Source organism: Epinephelus moara, chromosome 1 (assembly GCF_006386435.1).
Source record: "Epinephelus moara isolate mb chromosome 1, YSFRI_EMoa_1.0, whole genome shotgun sequence".
Classification (NCBI taxonomy): domain Eukaryota; kingdom Metazoa; phylum Chordata; class Actinopteri; order Perciformes; family Serranidae; genus Epinephelus; species Epinephelus moara.
The window spans coordinates 3,213,776-3,232,753 of record NC_065506.1 but is presented as its reverse complement, the minus strand read 5'-3'; the positions used below and the strand labels follow the sequence as shown (position 1 = coordinate 3,232,753).

Genomic DNA, 18,978 nt, shown 5'->3' with positions numbered 1-18,978 from the left:
TTTTTTCCCCGTTAAAGGGTTTTTTTGGGGGAGTTTTTCCTTATCCGCTGCGAGGGTCATAAGGACAGAGGGATGTCGTATGCTGTAAAGCCCTGTGAGGCAAATTGTGATTTGTGATATTGGGCTTTATAAATAAAATTGATTGACTGATTGATTGATTCAGTCGTGTATAAAATATTTTTTCCAATATTTTAGAAAACTGTGGGAGCAGAGAAACCAGTCTGTAGTTTGACAGTGTATGTCTGTCTCCGGATTTGTATATTGGTATAACCTTTGCTGTTTCCATTTTATTTGGAAATATCCCGGTTTGCAGAGACAGGTTACAGATGTGAGACAGGGGTTTAGCTATACAATCAATGATATTTTTAACTGTAGTCATGTCAAGATCATTCCAGTCTGGAGACTTCTTATTCTTAAGTTTTTTTACAGTGTCAATGATTTCTTTTTCATCAGTCCCTCTCACAAATATTGTTTCATTAATATATATATTTTTACTTTCAACCCCATCACTACTGCCAGTCTTTGCAATCTCTCTGGCCAAACCAGGACCGACCCTGACAAAGAATTTGTTAAATTCCTCTACAGCTGAGGCCATGTCAGCAGTGGTTGTCATTTTTTGTTAAGAAATATTTAGGATATCCTGTCCTCCCACTTCCTTTTTTAATAATTTCTTTCAGTATATTCCAAGTTTTGTTAATGTTGTTTTTATTTTCCTCCAGTGATTTACTGTAATATTCCTTTTTACTGGTTCTCATAATTTGTGTTAGTTTATTTTTATATGTCTTATATGAGTGTTCGGCATGTGTTGTTCTTTTCTTTAAAAATTCAGTGTATAGTACATTTTTTCTTTTACATGCTCGTAATATCCCCTTAGTTATCCATGGTTTTTCAACATATTTTTGTTTAACTTTTTTTTGAACTAGTGGGCAGTGTTTTTCATAAAGATTTGTTATTATTGACAGAAATTTATTGTAGGCCACATCTACAACATATACTTTATTCCAGTCTTGTTTCATTAGCTCTTGTTTAAAAGCAGTGATGGCTTCCTGTGATTTATATCTAATTGTTTTGATTGTTTCTGTGCAGTTCATGGTCCTGGTACAGTTCTGTATGATTGCAAAGACTGGCAGATGGTCACTTGTATCGTTCATTAATAATCCACTTTTCACTTTTTTTTATCAGTGACATTGGTGAATATATTATCTATCAGTGTAGCACTGTGATTAGTTATCCTGGTTGGTCTTGTGATTGAGGGATATAAACCGATACTGTACATTGAATTAATGAATTCTGAGGTTGTATTGTGTTCCTGTGGATTTATCAGGTCGATATTAAAATCTCCGCTTGTGTTCCTGTGGATTTATCAGGTCGATATTAAAATCTCCGCAGCTGATGACAGTTTTCCTGTTATTTATATTACTGTATAGTTCTAGTAACTTTTCCTTGAATGTATCTACTGTATAGTTCTAGTAACTTTTCCTTGAATGTATCGGTGCAAGATCCAGGTTTTCTATATGCACAGCTTATTAGAATGTTTTTTGATTTCTCCATTTCTATTTCAACTGTGGTGCATTCCATGATGTTGTCCATGACAAATGACATATTTCTAACAGACTTATAGTTATTATCGATGTATAATGCGACCCCCCCACCTCTAGATTGAATTCTGTTTGTACAGTACATTTCATATCCCTCAGTCTGAACCATTTCAATTTGGTCCTCGCTAAGCCAAGTTTCAGATATTGCTATTGCTGTATATTTTTTGTCCAGTAGTCTTAAACAGTGTATGATTTTTGAAAAGTTTGATTGAAGGCTCCTGCTATTAAAGTGTATTATTGATATTACATTACATTTTCACATTTCTTTTAAACTGTTCTTCCGTGTAGTAGTTACAATTGGTGTGGGTGTTGTTATAAAAGTTATTTTCGGGGTCAATGTCATTTTCTATGTCTTGTGATTTGTGGTCAGTGTATCTGAAGGTTTCCAAGTCCAAGTTTTCATAGTCAGATGGATGGTCATTAATGTTTGGACTGGTCATGGTGAATTTCAGTCTATTCAGTTAGTCAGTGTTTGAGTTTGCTTATGTTGTTCTTCTTTGCTGTCTTAATATCCGTGGATTCATGCATCATATTTGTCCAGTTCGCTGATGTCCCTGATGATGTGTACTTTTTCTTCCTCTGGTGTAGATCCGTTCGTCTTGATGAAAATCTTGCAGTTGGAAGTCCATGTTGCTTGAATCCTGTTCACTTTTATTCCTTGATCAGCGAAGGTTTTCTTTCCATATTCCTCTTCTCTTCTCAACGAGGAGTCCGTCCATATGCTTCGTATCCTTAACGAGCTAGTCTTTGACTAATGTTAGTGTGGCTCCGTCTATTTCTTGAAAATGCCCACTTAAGCTATAGAGACCAAGCATATAGCTGACGCGTGCTTCAGTAAAACTCTGTAGTCCATGTTCTACCTTTTAAAATGTTTACTGAAAACTTTGTTCTTCAAATACAAAATGAAAAAAGTACTTAAAACATCTTTCACAAACGTTCGTAAGCACGGTCAAAGACTTTTGTGCTCTCAAGGCTCCATAGCTTCAACTGAAAATCTAACCGGTACAGGCAATTACGTCATACCTTTAAACCACTCAGAAGCTAGAGCTTACTACACTATTACACAGCTTATTGGTAATAATTAAGCATGCTACACTGAAACTATGCTTATCCTCAGCAAATTAAATACATGAAAATATGTTTATAAATATTTTACAAATGGCTCTAACAGCCAGGATGACACATCCTTTCTCTCAATGTACCACCATGAGGCTGAGAGACCAGAAGTGGAGTGGCCCTTTCCTCCCCTGGTTTAGAAACCTTAAAGGTTTGTAGTATTGTTTACTTCGCCCTGAGTCAGCAATGTTCAACAATCACCTGCCCATGTTCCCACTTTTTCGTATGGAGCCATCCTTGCAGCTTAATTGGCCCTGTCTCATAACCATGGTGTGGTAGGCCACACAGTCCTCCCATCAAAACACAGCAGGTTCTCTGCTTTGCAGCTGGAGAAGATTTACAGAGCGCAGGTAGGAACCGCCCATGTGCTGGGCTCTGTCAACATGCTCCAGACATATCAAGCCAAGAATCTGGCTGAGCTTGTAACACTGTGCCTGCCAATGGTATGCCACTTATTCTCAATGTAGTCACAATTGCCATGCTGCACAGTGTGTCCCACTGTGTGTCCCACTGTGCAGCACTCTTCACTGGCAGAGTGATGGCATCTGCAGTGGTGGCATAGAGACACATGTGGTTGTTTCTTTCCAAAGTTCTGAAAAGGGATAAGGCCGTTTATTAAGATGAGCCAGTGTCTGTTGAGGGTTTGTTTGGGCAGTCTCTCAACATAATTTCGGCAAAGTTCCATCTGCAATAAAAAGGACACAAGTTCTTCGGTATTCACAAGCCACCACATCCCACAAGAGGTCAGCACAGCCGACAAGTTTGGGTTCTCAGCCAGGACAGTATCCACCCAGTCAGTGCTAATACCACTTGACCTGTAGCAAGGATCTGCCACCAGGCCTCCAGAAGGGTTCAGTGTTGTGTTTAGGAGGAAGAAACCAGACCTGTCCTAGCTCTGAAAGTGAGTAGAGAGGGGCTCCAGTGGGAGAAAGATACCGCGGACCTTCTCCACTGCCGCCCAAGAGCACCCTCTTGTTTTGTTCAAGGAACCAATCTCAAAAGGCATTGAACTCCCCTAACACAGTCTCCAAAGCACAGCCCCTTTGCACACAAATGTAGCCCCCAGTTTATGAGTGGTAAATATTACTCAGTCAACCACAGCAAGCATTGTTTATGCATCCCCTAATAAAGGTGAATCCATTTCACTATGGGAATGTTATAAATGATCATGTTGCAAATGTAATAAACATTACATTTTCTATTCAAAACACTGCAAGTCAAATAAAACAAAGCAGGTAGGTGATGCACAGCACACCAGAGGGAAAGGGCCCAAGTGCTGCAGGTCAGTCAGCTAGCAGGTCAACTCCCTTGATTGTGCGCATGCACAGCCTCTCAGTGGGTGAACAGAACTGATGCCATGAGTTGCAGGTTGTAGTTCTGCACACCACCACGTTTTTTCTTCAAAATAAACATGGCTGTAGGAGACAAGGCATTATTGCAGGAGGAAATACACGCTTCGCTGGGCATGAAAGTGATACAAGGGATTCCCGCTTCAGAGGCAAACAAAGGTTGGTAAAGCCATCATTTTGTTATTCCAAAGAAAGGGAGAGGATTACGTCCTTCTGTAGATCTGCTGGGGGGGTCCGGGGGCATGCCCCCAAGGGAGAAAATTTTGTATTTGATTTAAAGGCATCAATCTGGTGAATTCTGAGAGCCAAGTTATGATGGCAGAATATGCCTAGATTTCAACATCTTTGTGCTTTTTATGTGTGAAAAATGTTCTATTTTTACTGATAAAAACACTAGTGGTATATTATGGTGAAGGGTTACACTTAAAATACGGCTAAGGATTAGTGGTTAAACATTTCAGCAATCAGAAGAAAAATGACTAACGTACTGATCTGCCTCTGGAGGCGTGAAGCGTACTGCCGCTGCTGAAATATGACCACCACTGCCGATTCTTTTTTTTCCGTCTTAGCTCTTTAGAAACTACCGTTATATTATTTGGCGCTATGGATGCTTCATATCCAGGCCTATAGAACAGGTCTATACCTTGTCCTTTTATTAAGCAAACTAAATAGCCTTATTTATTTATTTATTTATCTTATTTACATGACGGCATTTCTGTCTCTACATGGTCGCGCGTTTCGCCCCGACACACACACACACACACACACACACACACACGTGCACGCACAAGCACACACACACACACACACCACACACAACACACAAGTGAGCACACTAGAGCACGGCTCAGGTTGCATTTTCCTGACCGAACCCGCAGCACGGCACTAATTGAGCGGAGCCTGTGTTGCGTTCAGGCATTGTCACGTAAATATCAAATTCCAACACTTGAATAGGCCATAGCACAACACAGCAGCATGTCAAGTACACCAAACCCAAGCAAAATTTTTGATTTCTTATCTGCCCCTGTCTGTAGAATTCTCAGTAGGCGCTCCAGCCGGTGCGCTACAGAGTGACGTTCATTTACCGGAGGGATTGTATATCTGGCTGATTTTTGAAGACTATGGCGGGGCAAATTAGACTATGCATTGGTGCAGCAGTGAGAGGGGTCTGGATACTGGTGCAGTGTACACTGTACATCAACCACCTCAAGGTATTGGTGACTTTCTTAGCTCTTGTGCATTTTTGTCTGGATTGTATGCTCTCATCAGGACAAATAATACAACAGCAGTTTTCTTCACAAACAAGAGGGGACTCATTTGCTTCCTCTGTTGGAGCTGGCTCGCTCCCTGTTAATGTGGTGTTGTGTTCATTTTCTGTCTCTCAGACACACCTATGTCCCAAGCCACCTGAACCTGGGGGCAGACCTCCACTCTTAGGGGGGTACTTGTAAGAGGGTGGAGGTTGCTCTCCTTGGATGCTCAATTATGGGATCATTTTGGCAGGGCATAAGTGGACTTCTTTGCCTCCAGTGCAATTCCACTGCCCAGTTTTGTTTCCGTGATGGATCACGGCACACAAAATGATACTGCTTGTTCTGGAGAGTGTTCACTGAAAGGGCCTGTCCTTGATTGTGGTGGCCCCTCGGTGGCCTTTTGGTGGCCAGCGAAGTCATGGGGTGCATCCCAAGTCTCTCAAATTGCATCCTCCTTTCCCTCACTTGTCTTTTTTTGTGTGTCTTAGCCCCTCCCAATGGGGATGCATGGAGAGACGCAAAGTAACCATGCAAAGAGAGAAGAAAATGAGGAAATATGATTTTAGAGAAATCAGATGTCCTTTCCTTTGAAGCAATACGTAAAGGGACATCAGTTTCTAATGACGGGCAGCAGCTGATCACAGCTGGATCAGCCGTCAGTTCACTTTAACAGTCGTAGAAACTTTAGATGGACTTTGTGTCTGCACACGTGCACACACTTACACTGTGTGTAAGCACACAGTCCTCACTGCCAGAGCTGCAGTGTTTTTGCACTGTTTAACAAACACCTGCACATGAAAACAATGTGCTGTCTGTATTTATACTCAGTCCTGCTCAGAGGCAGGGAATGAATAAATAATGACTTATTTATTCATTATTTGAATATGATTATAGTGTCTTTATAACACTGGAAATTATTTATCAATCTAAATGTTTCAAGGAAAATTGAAATTTTGTAACTCATCAACCCAACACTCATCACCCCATGTGACCAAATGGAAATGATGATAAATGATGTAAAGGTTTTTCTTGATGACAGAAAGACTCCAGACAGACAGACTTTACTTGATAATAATAATTAATAATAAAAGTGAATGGGGGGAATACCATATTTTAAAGAGAGAAGGAGTGTTGGTTTTGTTTGTTTTTTGTTTTTTTTGATAAATGAAGAACGTTGTTTGTGCTCCTTTTGTTGTTCAGACTGTTGGGATTCACAGGACCACAGATGATTTGTCATTTGGTAAAATCTAAACTGGACATTTAAAGGCTTCCTTCTCTGCATGCTCTTTGTTCTCTGAACAAAGACAGCTATTTGACACCCATCTCCAGGATGTCTCACCTCACACCTCAGTGAGACACAAGTCTCACAACTTGATTGGACAGGACTTTTACAGTGACATGTGACTCTGTGATGTCACAGGCATCTGTCGAAGGTCTGCTCCCTTCAGACAGTCCTGCACTCTTACTTGGGAACTGCAGAGTGGCCCACATCTCTTTCCAGCTGGGCCTGGAACAGCCCAGATGCTCAGACCCTTGCTCCTTGCCCTGAACCATCAATGGTGTGGCAATTGATCACAGACTCTCTAACCTGAGCTAGAAAATTAGAGGTGCAAGCACAAGGTTTGCAATTAGCTTTCTAGCAACAAGGAGAACCATGTGAGTTAGCACCCAGTATCTAACTCTGCAAAGATTCTGATACCCCTTTTCCACCAAAGCAGTTCCAGTGCTGGTTCGGGGCCAGTGCTTAATTTGGAACCGGTTTTCCTGTTTCGACCGACAAAAGAACTGGCTCTGGGCCAGAAAAACTGGTTCCAGAGTGGCACCACTTCTTTGCTGGACTAGAAGAACGAACCACATACGTCACGGGGAAGCCGCTGCAAAGCTGGAGGCGATGGTGGACGAAAGCGTAACGCTGCCGCAAACGGACCCCGGTAAGTTTCTTTTCGAACATTTTCGCCTTGCATACAGTTGTTTAGTTTAACCAGTTTCTTCAGATAACAGCTGTGTCCCAATTTAGGACACAGCTATTGTTTGTGATGTCTGCTTGGCTTAATGTTAACTGATCAACAGGTTAGCCTTGCTAACATTAGCTAACGTTAGCAAGTCACTTAGCCATGGGCTCACCTACCAGCCCCACTTTCAGTTGGCTAAACATTGTATAATGTGTAGTGGACAAGTCACTGTTTAAAGCGCTGTTTTTCATGTGGTCTACAGACTTATCTGCTATCGAACAAGACGATGCTAACTTGGAGCTAACGTCGCTACTCCACTGCAGCTCGCCAACACCATCCAGCAGCTCAGGTCAAAGCCACCAGACCAGACCAGGTAAGAGTTGTTGTGCTGTTTATCCAGTAGTTTGTCTCACCAGACACTATGCAAACATGGAGATATACCTGTATACTGTGTTGTAAGACTAGTGCTGATTGTTGAGCTGATATGTTTGTTACATTGTACTGCTGAATCTGTGCTTATCTACTTATGACTTAATGAAAAACTTTTAAACTGAGTCTTGAAAATGAAGACAGACAGCAACACAGAGCTGCTGGAATACCTGGAGAGGGCAGACGAGAGGTTCTTGCAGCACAGCAAGGACCTGAATGATGCCCTGCTGCAGAAGCTGGAGATTGACACCAGTGTGTTTCTTGGACTGATGGGGCACATGGTATCTGTGATGAGGCCCAAGCCCAGAAATGAGCAGTTCTGTTTCATGGGAAGTTTTAGTTTTGCACATTGAATGCACACTTGTCACTTTAATCATTAGCTTGTTTTTTGTATTTAAATAAAAAAAATTCTCAAGAGACATGTCTGCTTCTGTATGTTTTCACTTAATGATGTACAATTTAACTGTGTAATAAGTTCAAGTAAAGCTAGTAAAAACAAGTCAAGAACTCAACAGGTTACCCATTTATGAAGATGTTTTTCATAGATGTCTTCAGTTACTGTGTTTATAAAGAAATGAGAACATGACAGCCATAATCATTTCTATGAATTTATTAAACTGAAGGATGAAACAATATTGGTGACATGAAGTAGTCCAGCAAACACAGGTAAAACTAGTCAGGTAAGTAGCAACAAAACAGCAAAAACAATGGAGAGTAGCAGCCAAAACATGTGCATCATACACAACCAGAACTAAATAAAACAAACATTTGAATGGCAGGTTTTTAGGATGCACCTCCACCGTCCTTTCAATCTCCCAAAAGCCATTTCCACAACCGACCGTGCACTGCTTAATCTGTAGTTATAGGTGTGTTGTTCAGGGGTCAATCTGCCAGTGTCCGCAAAGGACTTCATGAGCCAGCTCTGCATGGGGTAGGACAAAAATGTATAGGTAAATAAGCATGTTGAGTGGAGAATGATCAATACTAAAATCAATATCCATCATGCTGAGTGTCTGTACATAAATGTGTGTTTGTGCAGATACATACAGGGTCTTGCAGATCTGCATTCATAGCATGTGAATGTGCTGTACATTTAATGTATGAGGAAATGTACAGCACATTTGAAGTGTAATATATCACTGTATTGAGTTTATCACGTTCTATTGATGCCATATATATGAACACAGCCAAAATTATCAAGAAAATTAAGTGACAAACCAAGAATGTTCTTAGTGAGGCATATGGGTTAAGAAAATGAGGTTAAACATAAATCACTGACTTGTATTTTCATACAGTTTTGTTTACATGCATTTCAAATAGTAGAGTTCATTTGACAGAGCTAAGCATCCTCTTTTGTCCAGCTGAAACTACAATAAACTAGCCCTCATTTGTCTAAATAAGTACACATAATGTTACACATTTGCATTGTGAATTAGCTGTGCTCTGCCAGCTAGCGTTAGCTTACAACAAAGGCTAACATAGTCTCACGTTCAGTGTTAGTAAGAGACAAACCGTGTTAGGTTATTACCTGTCTTCTGGAATGTAATTGCCGTCCATACAAATCTTGTTGAGCAGCACAAATACGATGTATCTGCCGTGTTTGGATGCCGATGAAGCCTCGTAGAGCCAGGAGTAACAGCTGCACAAGTACGTGGTCCGCCATCGTTGTTGTTGTTGTTGTTGTTGTTCGACGTAACTGACGTATACAGTGACGCAATGACGTGGCACCTTAACCACCTTGAGCCGTGGAAAAGCAAATTGGTTCTCAGCTGGTTCGCAAGTTGAACCAACTGAGAACCAACACCAGCTCAGCACCAGCACCAGCACCAGCACCAGCACTGGAACTGCTTTGGTGGAAAAGCGGTATGAGTGATCAGCTTCCTCTGAGTTCCACCTTTGGAACAAAGGAAACAACAAAGTCTGCACCTGGAACCACAGCTCTTTCCAACCTTCTTCTGCCGGCTAACAAAGCACAGCACCAAGTGACTCTTTCTTCCATCCATTCAAGGATCGGTAACGTAACAACTGGGCATAGCTTTATCACAGCTTTACAGGCTAAGCAAGACTGTTTAACTTGTTGTATGTGATTTAATGATGTTTACTGAGTATTTTTCGTGGTTGTATGCAGTTAAGTCATTGATTAGTTGGCTTCGCCAAAGTGTTTAGTTTGCTAATACTGTTCACAAACAGATTCTTGCACACAACTAAACAATCTCTGCACTAATCCAGACTGTTTGCAACACAAATCACATTCAGATAGACTCATTAACAAATAGGCTTTCAACAGAGCTACACCCAAACAGGCATCTCAAAGTTCCCACTTCTTTTCCTTTGTCTTTGTCCTGACCACACGGTCAGACAACACCTCCCCCGTTAGAATTTGTGTGTTGGTGTTGGTCTGCTTTGCTAGTTTGTGAATAAATATAATTCTTTGGAATCATACCTGCTGTCTGTTTAATGTTGCACAAGAGTGAATGAATAGTCAACCCCTGCTGTGTCAAGAACTCCGAAATCCTTCAGGCTTTACTGCTAATTTTGTTTATTGTCATCAATTTAATTATTAATCAAAACTCCAAATTAATAGTTTAGCACATTTTATGAGACTGATATCTTTAACTGGCTATCATTTTCCCTTTACGGGAATGGTGCCCCACGAGGTGATTTAATGTTAATTAAGTCACATTATTTAACATGAGTATTAATTATTATTAATAATTATTAATTATTTCCGATAGCCAACTGACCCCAACATAATTGGTGCCTCCGTGAGACGCCCCTATTTTATGTTCACAACATAATTGGTGCCTTTGTGTGAGACCCAGGAATGTTAACCATTAACATATTTGGTGCCTCCGTGTGAAGCCCAAATTTAAATTCACAACAAGACGTACGATTTACAAAGCTGATATTTAACTAGCCTGGACTATGAGTCAAAAAACTAATGAAATCTAAATTTGGGCAAAAGGGCAAAAATGTGCCACCAAAACCTCCCTCACTTGGCAGCTGGACAGATCCACCAAGCTGCTTGTGCCAATGTAGTTTAGTGTCCAATCCATTAAGGCTATTTTGACAGGCCATGACAGAGTTACGTAAAGATGATAGTGATCTCTATGCCTTATCATTTATTTAAGTTAAAAGTATACTATGCAGAATTATCCTAAAAAAACACTGTATGGACTCAATCATAAGTAATCCCTCTCAGTTATAACTTCAACAAGTCCACCCTCATTCCTGCGCCCAAGAAAACAAAAACAACCTGCCTTGAATGACTACCGCCGGGGGGCTCTCACCTCTGTAGTGATGAAGTGCTTTAAACGGCTGGTTAAAGGGAAATTTTGGTTTATTTCAACCCATCTCCTATCGTCCTAAATTTGTTTCAAGTCACTAGTGACATAGAAATAATAGTTAGCATGTTAGCCGTTAGCCTAGATACAGCCGTAGCGTCAGACCTGTTAAAACTTAAGTGAACGGGCATCCCTTCAAGTGCAAAGTTAGTCCACTAAACAAGCTTTTTTTCCACAAAGACCACCTCATATCGTTAGGATAAATGTCAGAGAACATATAGAAAACGACATGTAAACGTGTTGTCTTACCTTACCAGTGTGCTGCCATGTTTGTTTATCCCTCTACCTCTGCTTTCCAAAGCGCAGCCGAAATATATCTCGCCAGCTCTAGATAAAGCCCAGCTGGATACTACGTTACTCCAGGTGGAGGTGTCTCGTCCTCGGTCACATCCAGACCTTGAACATAAGGTTGCAACCGGTCCCATTCCTTGCAACAGAGGCATTCCTGATCTGTGGGCACTGGGGCACAGCATCCACAGGTACACCACCAATCTCCAGAGCTACGCAGCCTTGCGGCAGCCATTCCTCCCCTCTCGTCCTCTAACGTTACCTGTTGCGCCTCTCTCTCTCCTCCTCCTCCGTTCAGGCTACTGTCCGGTTCTGCCTTCCAGCTGTTGCTGCTTGTTCAGGCATGCTATGAGATCGCTGCTTGTTCTCGCGATATCTCGGCCGCGCTTTGGAAAGCAGAGCTACATTGTAAACAAACATGGCAGTACACCCGTAAGGTAAGACAACACGCTTACATGTCGTTTCCATTTTGTTCTCTGACATTTATCCTAACGATATGAGGCGGTCTTTGTGGAAAAAAGCTTGTTTAGTGGACTAACTTTGCACTTGAAAGGATGGGGAAATACATGACTGTCAGAGAAGCCCCATTTACAAACAGACCTACAATCCATCTCCTCTCCTCTCCTCTCCTCTCCTCTCTCTCTTCTCAGCGGAGGGTGCCCTGTCAGCCCTGCGCTGACAGTGACAGGGCACATCTCTTTGATCCGAAGTGACACAGCCCGTTTGCTCATGCTTCGGGGTTGTTCAATAGAGTAACTGCAAATAAATATTGTTTTAATGTGTAACTATTGATATGTTCACAAGGGCTTTCATAAATTCCTACAATGTTGCAACACTGCCACCTTTGCAGGTTAAAAGTTAATGACAGCGACTTGAAGTGAGGAGGAGCAACACGTGTCCAGCTGCGCAGCTGTGTCGGTACCGACACCGCTGCGCTGACTATTTTGCATGTGATGCAAAATATTAAAATAACGTCATTATAACACAAAAAATATAACAATGTTGTGGTAAGTCTAGGCTATAGCCTATACCAAGGAAAAATTTGAATATTATTCGAATTTTTAACATAAAAAACATTAAAAATTTGAATCTGATTTTGGGGGAAGATTGACAGCCCTAGAACATTGGATCCACTACAGTTTGCCTACAATTCCAAATGATCCACAGAAGACGCCAAAGCACACACTCTTCACACCTCACCAGGAAAAGAAAGGGAGCAATGTGAGATTATTGTTAATTGACTTCAGTTTAGTGTTTAACACCACTGTTCCCTTCAGGCTGGTCGCAAAGCTCAAGGAGCTGGGCTGAAACACTTCACTGTACACATGTGGATCCTTGACTTTCAAGACAGGCAGACCCCAGGTGGTGAGAGTGGGTGGAGACACCTCCTCCACCCTCATCCTCAACACTGGAGCACCCCAGAGCTGAGTTTTGAGTCCCCTGCTGTACTCCCTGTACACACACAACTGAGTAGCCACTTCTAACTCCAACACCTTTATTAAGTTTGCTGTTGACACAGCTGTAGTGGGCCTGATACAGGTGTCAGTACAACAGTGACTCAGTGGTGAGTAAAGCAAGGCAGAGACTGTTTTATCTCAGACACTCAAGAAAATTGGTATCCCCTCAAATTCTGAGGAATTTCTCCTTCTGAACCATCGAGAGCATCCTGATGGGAAAATTACTACCTGGTACCGCAACAGCCCCAAACAGGAGCACAAGGCCCTGCAAAGAGTGGCTTATTCAGCTGAACACACTATAGCTGCTCTACCCTGCATAAAGGATGCTTATACCAGACCTAGCAAAAATAAGGCCAGGAGAATCATTTCAGATCCCAACCACCCAGGTAACTGCATTTTCTCTCTGTTGAGGTCGAAAAGAAGGTATCGGTTACACCACGCAGCACTGAGAGACTCGGGAGGAGCGTTTACCCTTAGGACACAAGGATAATGAATGATGACACAGTCTCAGACTGTTAGAATTAAACTCACTATTATTTAAAGAGGCAACAGATAGCATCTTTTCCTAAATATATCATTATGAAAATAATGTGGGTTGCACCGGGTAGTGGCCACAGTAAAATCAGACTATCAGCATTTACATAGGTTACTTGGTGGCTTTGCAGCAAGCTTCTGCCACCGGTGCCGAAATTTCGCGGGAAAAAATCTGCTTTACGGCAGGAAATGCGTCATGTATTGCGAAATTGGTCGGTCAGCCAATCAGGGACTGGAACGAGTCCTTATGAGGCGTTGGGCATGAGATAGTTGAGTCACAAGCACAATGGCAGACGGACAAAGTTTGGAAACAGGTGAAAAACGGCCTATTTCTATTATTTCCAGTGTGGTTTGTCATTTGTCCAGTCCTTTTACCACCTGCTTGTTATTGTTTCCCGTTTCTTTCCAAAGTTTTGGAAAAAATTGTGCTTGTCCAACTGATGTCATTTTTGAACACTCATGGCATTTTGGAAGTGTTCCAGTCCGGTTACAAAGCACTCCACAGTACCGAGACTTCACTCCTAAGAATTTTCAATGACATATTTTTGACCACGGACTCTGGTGACTCTCTCATTCTTGTGCTGTACGACCTCACTGCAGCTTTTGACACTGTAGATAACATTATTTTTTTGCTTTCCCATCTGGAGCACTGGGTTGGCATTAAAGGTTCAGCCTTGGAACTTTTCAGGTCATACCTGTCTGGGAGAAGCTTCTGTGTCAGCCTAGGAGACGCTACATCCTCCACAGCTTCTCTCCACTGCGGAGTGCCGCAGGGCTCAATCCTTGGGTCGATTTTGTTTATGCTATATCTGCTCCCCCTAGGATCCATTTTTAGAAAACATGGTGTCTCCTTCCACTGTTACGCGGATGACAGTCAAATCTACCTGCGTCTAAAGCAAAACCATCCTGACTTAAAACCCTTGTTTACATGCCTGGAGGATGTCAAAGCATGGCTGGCTTTAAACTTTTTAAATTTTAACGACAGCAAAACTGAAGTTATGGTGTTTGGTCCCAGCAACGCACATGTATTTCCTCCTGGTGACCTAGGCCCCCTTGAACCTTTCGTGAAGCCAACTGCTACCAATCTAGGGGTAAAAATCGACTCTGACCTAAAGATGGACAAACAGATAAATGATGTAGTGCGAAAGAGCTTCTTTCAGCTCAGGAGGCTGTCAAAGGTTAAATCTTTTCTATCACGTTCTGTTTTTGAAACTGTAATGCATGCTTTTATGACATCTCGCCTTGACTACTGTAATGCCTTGTATGTTGGTGTTAGCTAGGCCTCCATCTCTCGCTTACAGTTAGTCCAGAATGCCGCTGCTCGTCTGCTAACTGGTACACGTAAGCAAGAGCACATTAGTCCTGTACTTGCCTCCCTCCATTGGCTTCCTGTGCGCTATAGGATTGATTTCAAAATTCTGCTGTTTGCTTTCAAGTGCCTTTACGGCTTGGCACCCATCTACCTCTCTGACCTGCTGGAACCCTATGTCCCTCCAAGGTCCCTCAGGTCCTCCGATCAGCTTCTCCTAGCTGTCCCTAAATCGGGCTTTCGCAGTGGCAGCTCCAAAACTTTGGAACGAGCTGCCTCTTCATGTTAGGCAAGCCCCCACTCTGCAAGTGTTTAAATCACGTCTCAAGACACATTTTTATTCTTTGGCTTTTTCAAGCACAGCCTGAGTGATTGGTGTTCTTCATGTGACGCTGTGTATGTTTCTTAATTATGAGTTGTGATTGTGCGTTGTTACCTGTTTTTTCTTTTACTTGCAAAGCACTTTGGTCTCAGCTCTGTTGTTTTAAATGTGCTATATAAATAAATTGGTATGGTATGGTATGGTATGGTATTGTTTGTGACATATAGAGTAAAACTGCTTGAGGCTGAAACCAACAATTATTTTCATTATCGATTAGTCTGCCCATAATTTTCTATCTAGTCTATGGGCTGTCAAGTTGTTATCACAACTCCTAAGAGTCCCACACTAATAAATCCAACTTAAAATTAAAATGTTAAAAAGTTGTAAGTGTACTGCAGATTTATATATTACACAGACAGAAGTGTGGAGCAAGTAAAGTAAAGGTTGATTGGTAACTGTGGGTTTACCATGTTCAGGCCCTGGACAGGGTCATACTTTGGTCCCATTACAAATGCTCTCTGTCCTTTCTTGACCACTCCGCTGTAGACCCGTGCAAATGCTATAAAGGTCTCCTGCTCTTCTTCGTCTTCTGGCTTTGAATCTTTCAGTGTGAGACTCTCCATCTTAGCTGACAGGGAGAAACAAGAAACACAGAAAGTGTTCCTGTGACATACAATCACAGGGAACCAAGCAGGATTTATACTTATGAATAGAATCAACATCGTGCCCAGCCTATACCATAACCTACGCCATGGCCTTACGTGCATCCCCTCAAAAACAGTAACTACACACAACAGACCTCCTGTCTATTTTGTAAGATGACAACCATTTCCCTGAGTGGAAACAAAGCTTTTATTTACTTTTATTTCACAGATAAAAAAAAACAATATATTGTGAAGACAATAAAACCCCAACAAAATAGCATTTTAAATCTTGTGTGTGATTTATCCTGGCCTCATATGAGTAGAGGAAATCTCCACTGGTCGCTAGGCTAATTTATACAATGTAAAATGCCATAGGCTTGTACTTACAACGTTAGCATGTTGTATTTGTTTGAAAAACGTGTTTATGATAAGACAGGTGTTTTGTCTGTGAATCCTGTGAGTTATAGTGAAGCCAATTTGTGTACTTGTACTTGAAATTGTCACTATTATGCTATGTTTAATGTGTGTTTTGAATCAACTAAACTTAACAGCACTTTACAGGAACCCCACCACCGACTAGAATTTGGGAGATGTGCAGAGTGACACAAACACACCACCACACAAGTCTAGATGTTTACAACGGCATAGACCACATGGCTAGGCTATGGCGTAGGCTCTGCGTTGAGTTGACACACAAGTATAAATCAGTCTTTACTTGTACATACTCTGACACTGGATGCTAGATCATGTTTTCCTTTTTTTAATTTAGGTTCTTTAGGTTAGCTGCATCCAAAGAATCATAAATGCCTCTACCTGCTTGTTCTTTACCTCCATGTAATTTTTAGTGATACTTTCTATTAAAATTTATTCAAATTTCATCATTCAGTAACAAATGCAGCTTTGCTTCTTTTGGGTGAGTTTGATAGAAGTGCTAACATCCTATGGATAAAATGCTGCCAATATAGTGCTCGTTTCAGTATTCACTACTTGCATCTCCAGCATTTCCCCACATCAGGCACACGGGGAAAAAGATAGATGAAAAGTGAGAGATAGAAATGAGTTAAGAGAAGAGTTCATTTTACCTGTGCCAAATCCTGCAGTTTGGCCTTCCTGTTGCGTACACCCTGAGTATGTGAGGTCTTTGTTGCTTTCTGCAGCTGCCTGATCAGCTGTCATCCTTTCAGCATGTCTCTTTCTCACTAGCTCCCTGCGCTGGGCAAGCTCCTCCTGGGTCAATGGCCTACACAGACACAGACACACACAGACACAGACACACACAGACACAGAGACACACAGAGAGAGAGAGACACACACACACACACACACACACACACACACACACAAAAAAAAAACATCAACTATGCTGTAGAGCAAACCTGCTTCGCAGCAAGTTCAGTCTAGAGAATCCCATCAAGACATGAAAACAACCTACATGCTCAGCCTCAAAAAAATTCTTCTCATTCTGTATTTGGGTTGGTAAATATAATAAAATTCAGTTAATAACCAGGTACGTAATCTCAAAGTTTTGGCTTATTAAACCAGATAACTCAGCATACATCAGATACCAGCCTGACTACATTCAACTCACTTTGTCATTAAGGCTACTCAAAGCACATGCATTTTCCTTCCTTCTCTCTTTTTATAGTGCACCAACCTTTGCCACCCTCTACACCTGACCTTCCGGTTGGAATGATTAGCCATTCATTCAAAGGGTACATCACCTAAGCTAAGAATTTCAACATGTTATTTTCATGGCTCTGAGAATGCAGGGTTACTCGTGGTAGTAGATCAGGAGCCAGAGCTTTCAGCTATCAGGCTCCTCTCCTGTGGAATCATCTTTCTGTTGCGGTCCGGGAGGCAGACACCGTCTCCACATTTAAGACTAGACTTAAGACTTTCCTCTTTGATAAAGGTTATAGTTAAGGCTTGCCCTGCACCAGCCCCTAGTCAAGGCTTGCCCTGCACCAGCCCCTAGTCAAGGCTTTCCCTGCACCAGCCCCTAGTCCTGTCTCTCTCTCTCTGTCTCTCTCTGTCTCTCTCTGTCTCTCTCTGTCTCTCTCTCTCTCTCTCTCTCTGTCTCTCTCTGTCTCTCTCTGTCTCTCTCTCTCAAATTAGCTTTATTGGCATGAATGGTATCAACCGTTGTTGCCGAAAGCAGAATGTACATACAGACATACAATTACAATACAATTAATACATTAAATATTTTACATTAAATACATTTCATATTAAATAGGCAGATACAAATACATTAAATATTTTACATTAAGTACATTTTACATTAAATAGGCAGAGTGTTATAAGGAGACTGTGTTGTTGTGTCTCTCTCAGGCTGTGACATGCACTGACATATTTTGCTGCTTCTATGGCACTAACACTGTTTTCTCCAAGTAGATGTTGAATTTTCTCCTGATCAGAGAGGGTATCAAAATCTTGGAGTTTATGTTTCATTTTTGAAAAGAACTTGGTTCTAAGTTCTTCATATGTGTTACATTTTAACAGGAAATGTTGCTCTGTCTCCACGGACAGAGCTGACACAGCCTCTCTCTCTGTCTGTCTCTCTCTCTCTCTCTCTCTGTGTGTGTGTCTCTCTCTCTCTCTCTCTCTCTCTCTCTCTTTCTCTGTGTCTCTCTCTTTCAATTCAATTTAAAAATAAATAAATAATAAAATAAAATAAAGAGAATAATGTGTGTGTGAGTGTGTGTGTGTGTGCGTGTGTGCGTGTGTGTAAGGATTAATAAGATTGGGTATTATTAGGCAATTACAAGTTGTCATATACAAGGAAAAACATATATACACACAGTTCATATTAAATGATAATAATAATAATAATAATAATAATAATAACAATAACAAAATAAAATAAAATAAAAAAACAACAATATTATATTACAGCAATAATGGTTCTGATCAGCATTCGTGTGTTTCTCTAGTATCATGGCAGAGTGTTACATATTGTGCAACTAATTTTATAAATTGTCCCAGACATACTTTTAACAGTTCATCACATTTTTTTCCCTGATATGATGGATCTGCTCCAGTTTCTCTCTCCCTCTCTCTCTCCCTCTCCCCCTCTCCCTCTCCCTCTCTGACTTTTTGCCAGACTTCGACTTTGTGGAGGAGGAATTTGAGTTTTGCAGAGTTTGATGGCCGCCCTTATTTATTTGAGTCAGAATACACTGAAGAAGAGCTTCGAGAAATTGAAGAACGGAGGAGGAGAGAGAGGCGCAACAGGTAGAGGACGAGAGAGGAATAATGGCTGCTGCAAGGCTGCGTAGCTCTGGAGATTGGTGGTGTAACGTTATCTGTGAATGCTGTGCCCCAGTGCCCACAGAAGAGGAATGCCTCTGTTGCAAGGAATGGGACCGGTTGCAGCCTTAGCT

At 41.5% G+C, this 18,978-nt stretch overlaps 1 protein-coding gene across 1 annotated transcript in view; it reads right to left on the bottom strand.

Moving 5' to 3' along the window:
- Positions 1 to 18,978, bottom strand: part of efl1 (elongation factor like GTPase 1) — a 275,829-nt gene that overhangs the window by 196,524 nt on the left and 60,327 nt on the right. Inside the window, exons 12-13 of the mRNA XM_050041090.1 lie at positions 16,678 to 16,835; positions 15,419 to 15,579 (exon numbers count right to left, since the gene is read on the bottom strand). Coding sequence (XP_049897047.1) covers positions 15,419 to 15,579; positions 16,678 to 16,835 — 319 coding nt within the window. The remainder of the gene's footprint in view (positions 1 to 15,418; positions 15,580 to 16,677; positions 16,836 to 18,978) is intronic.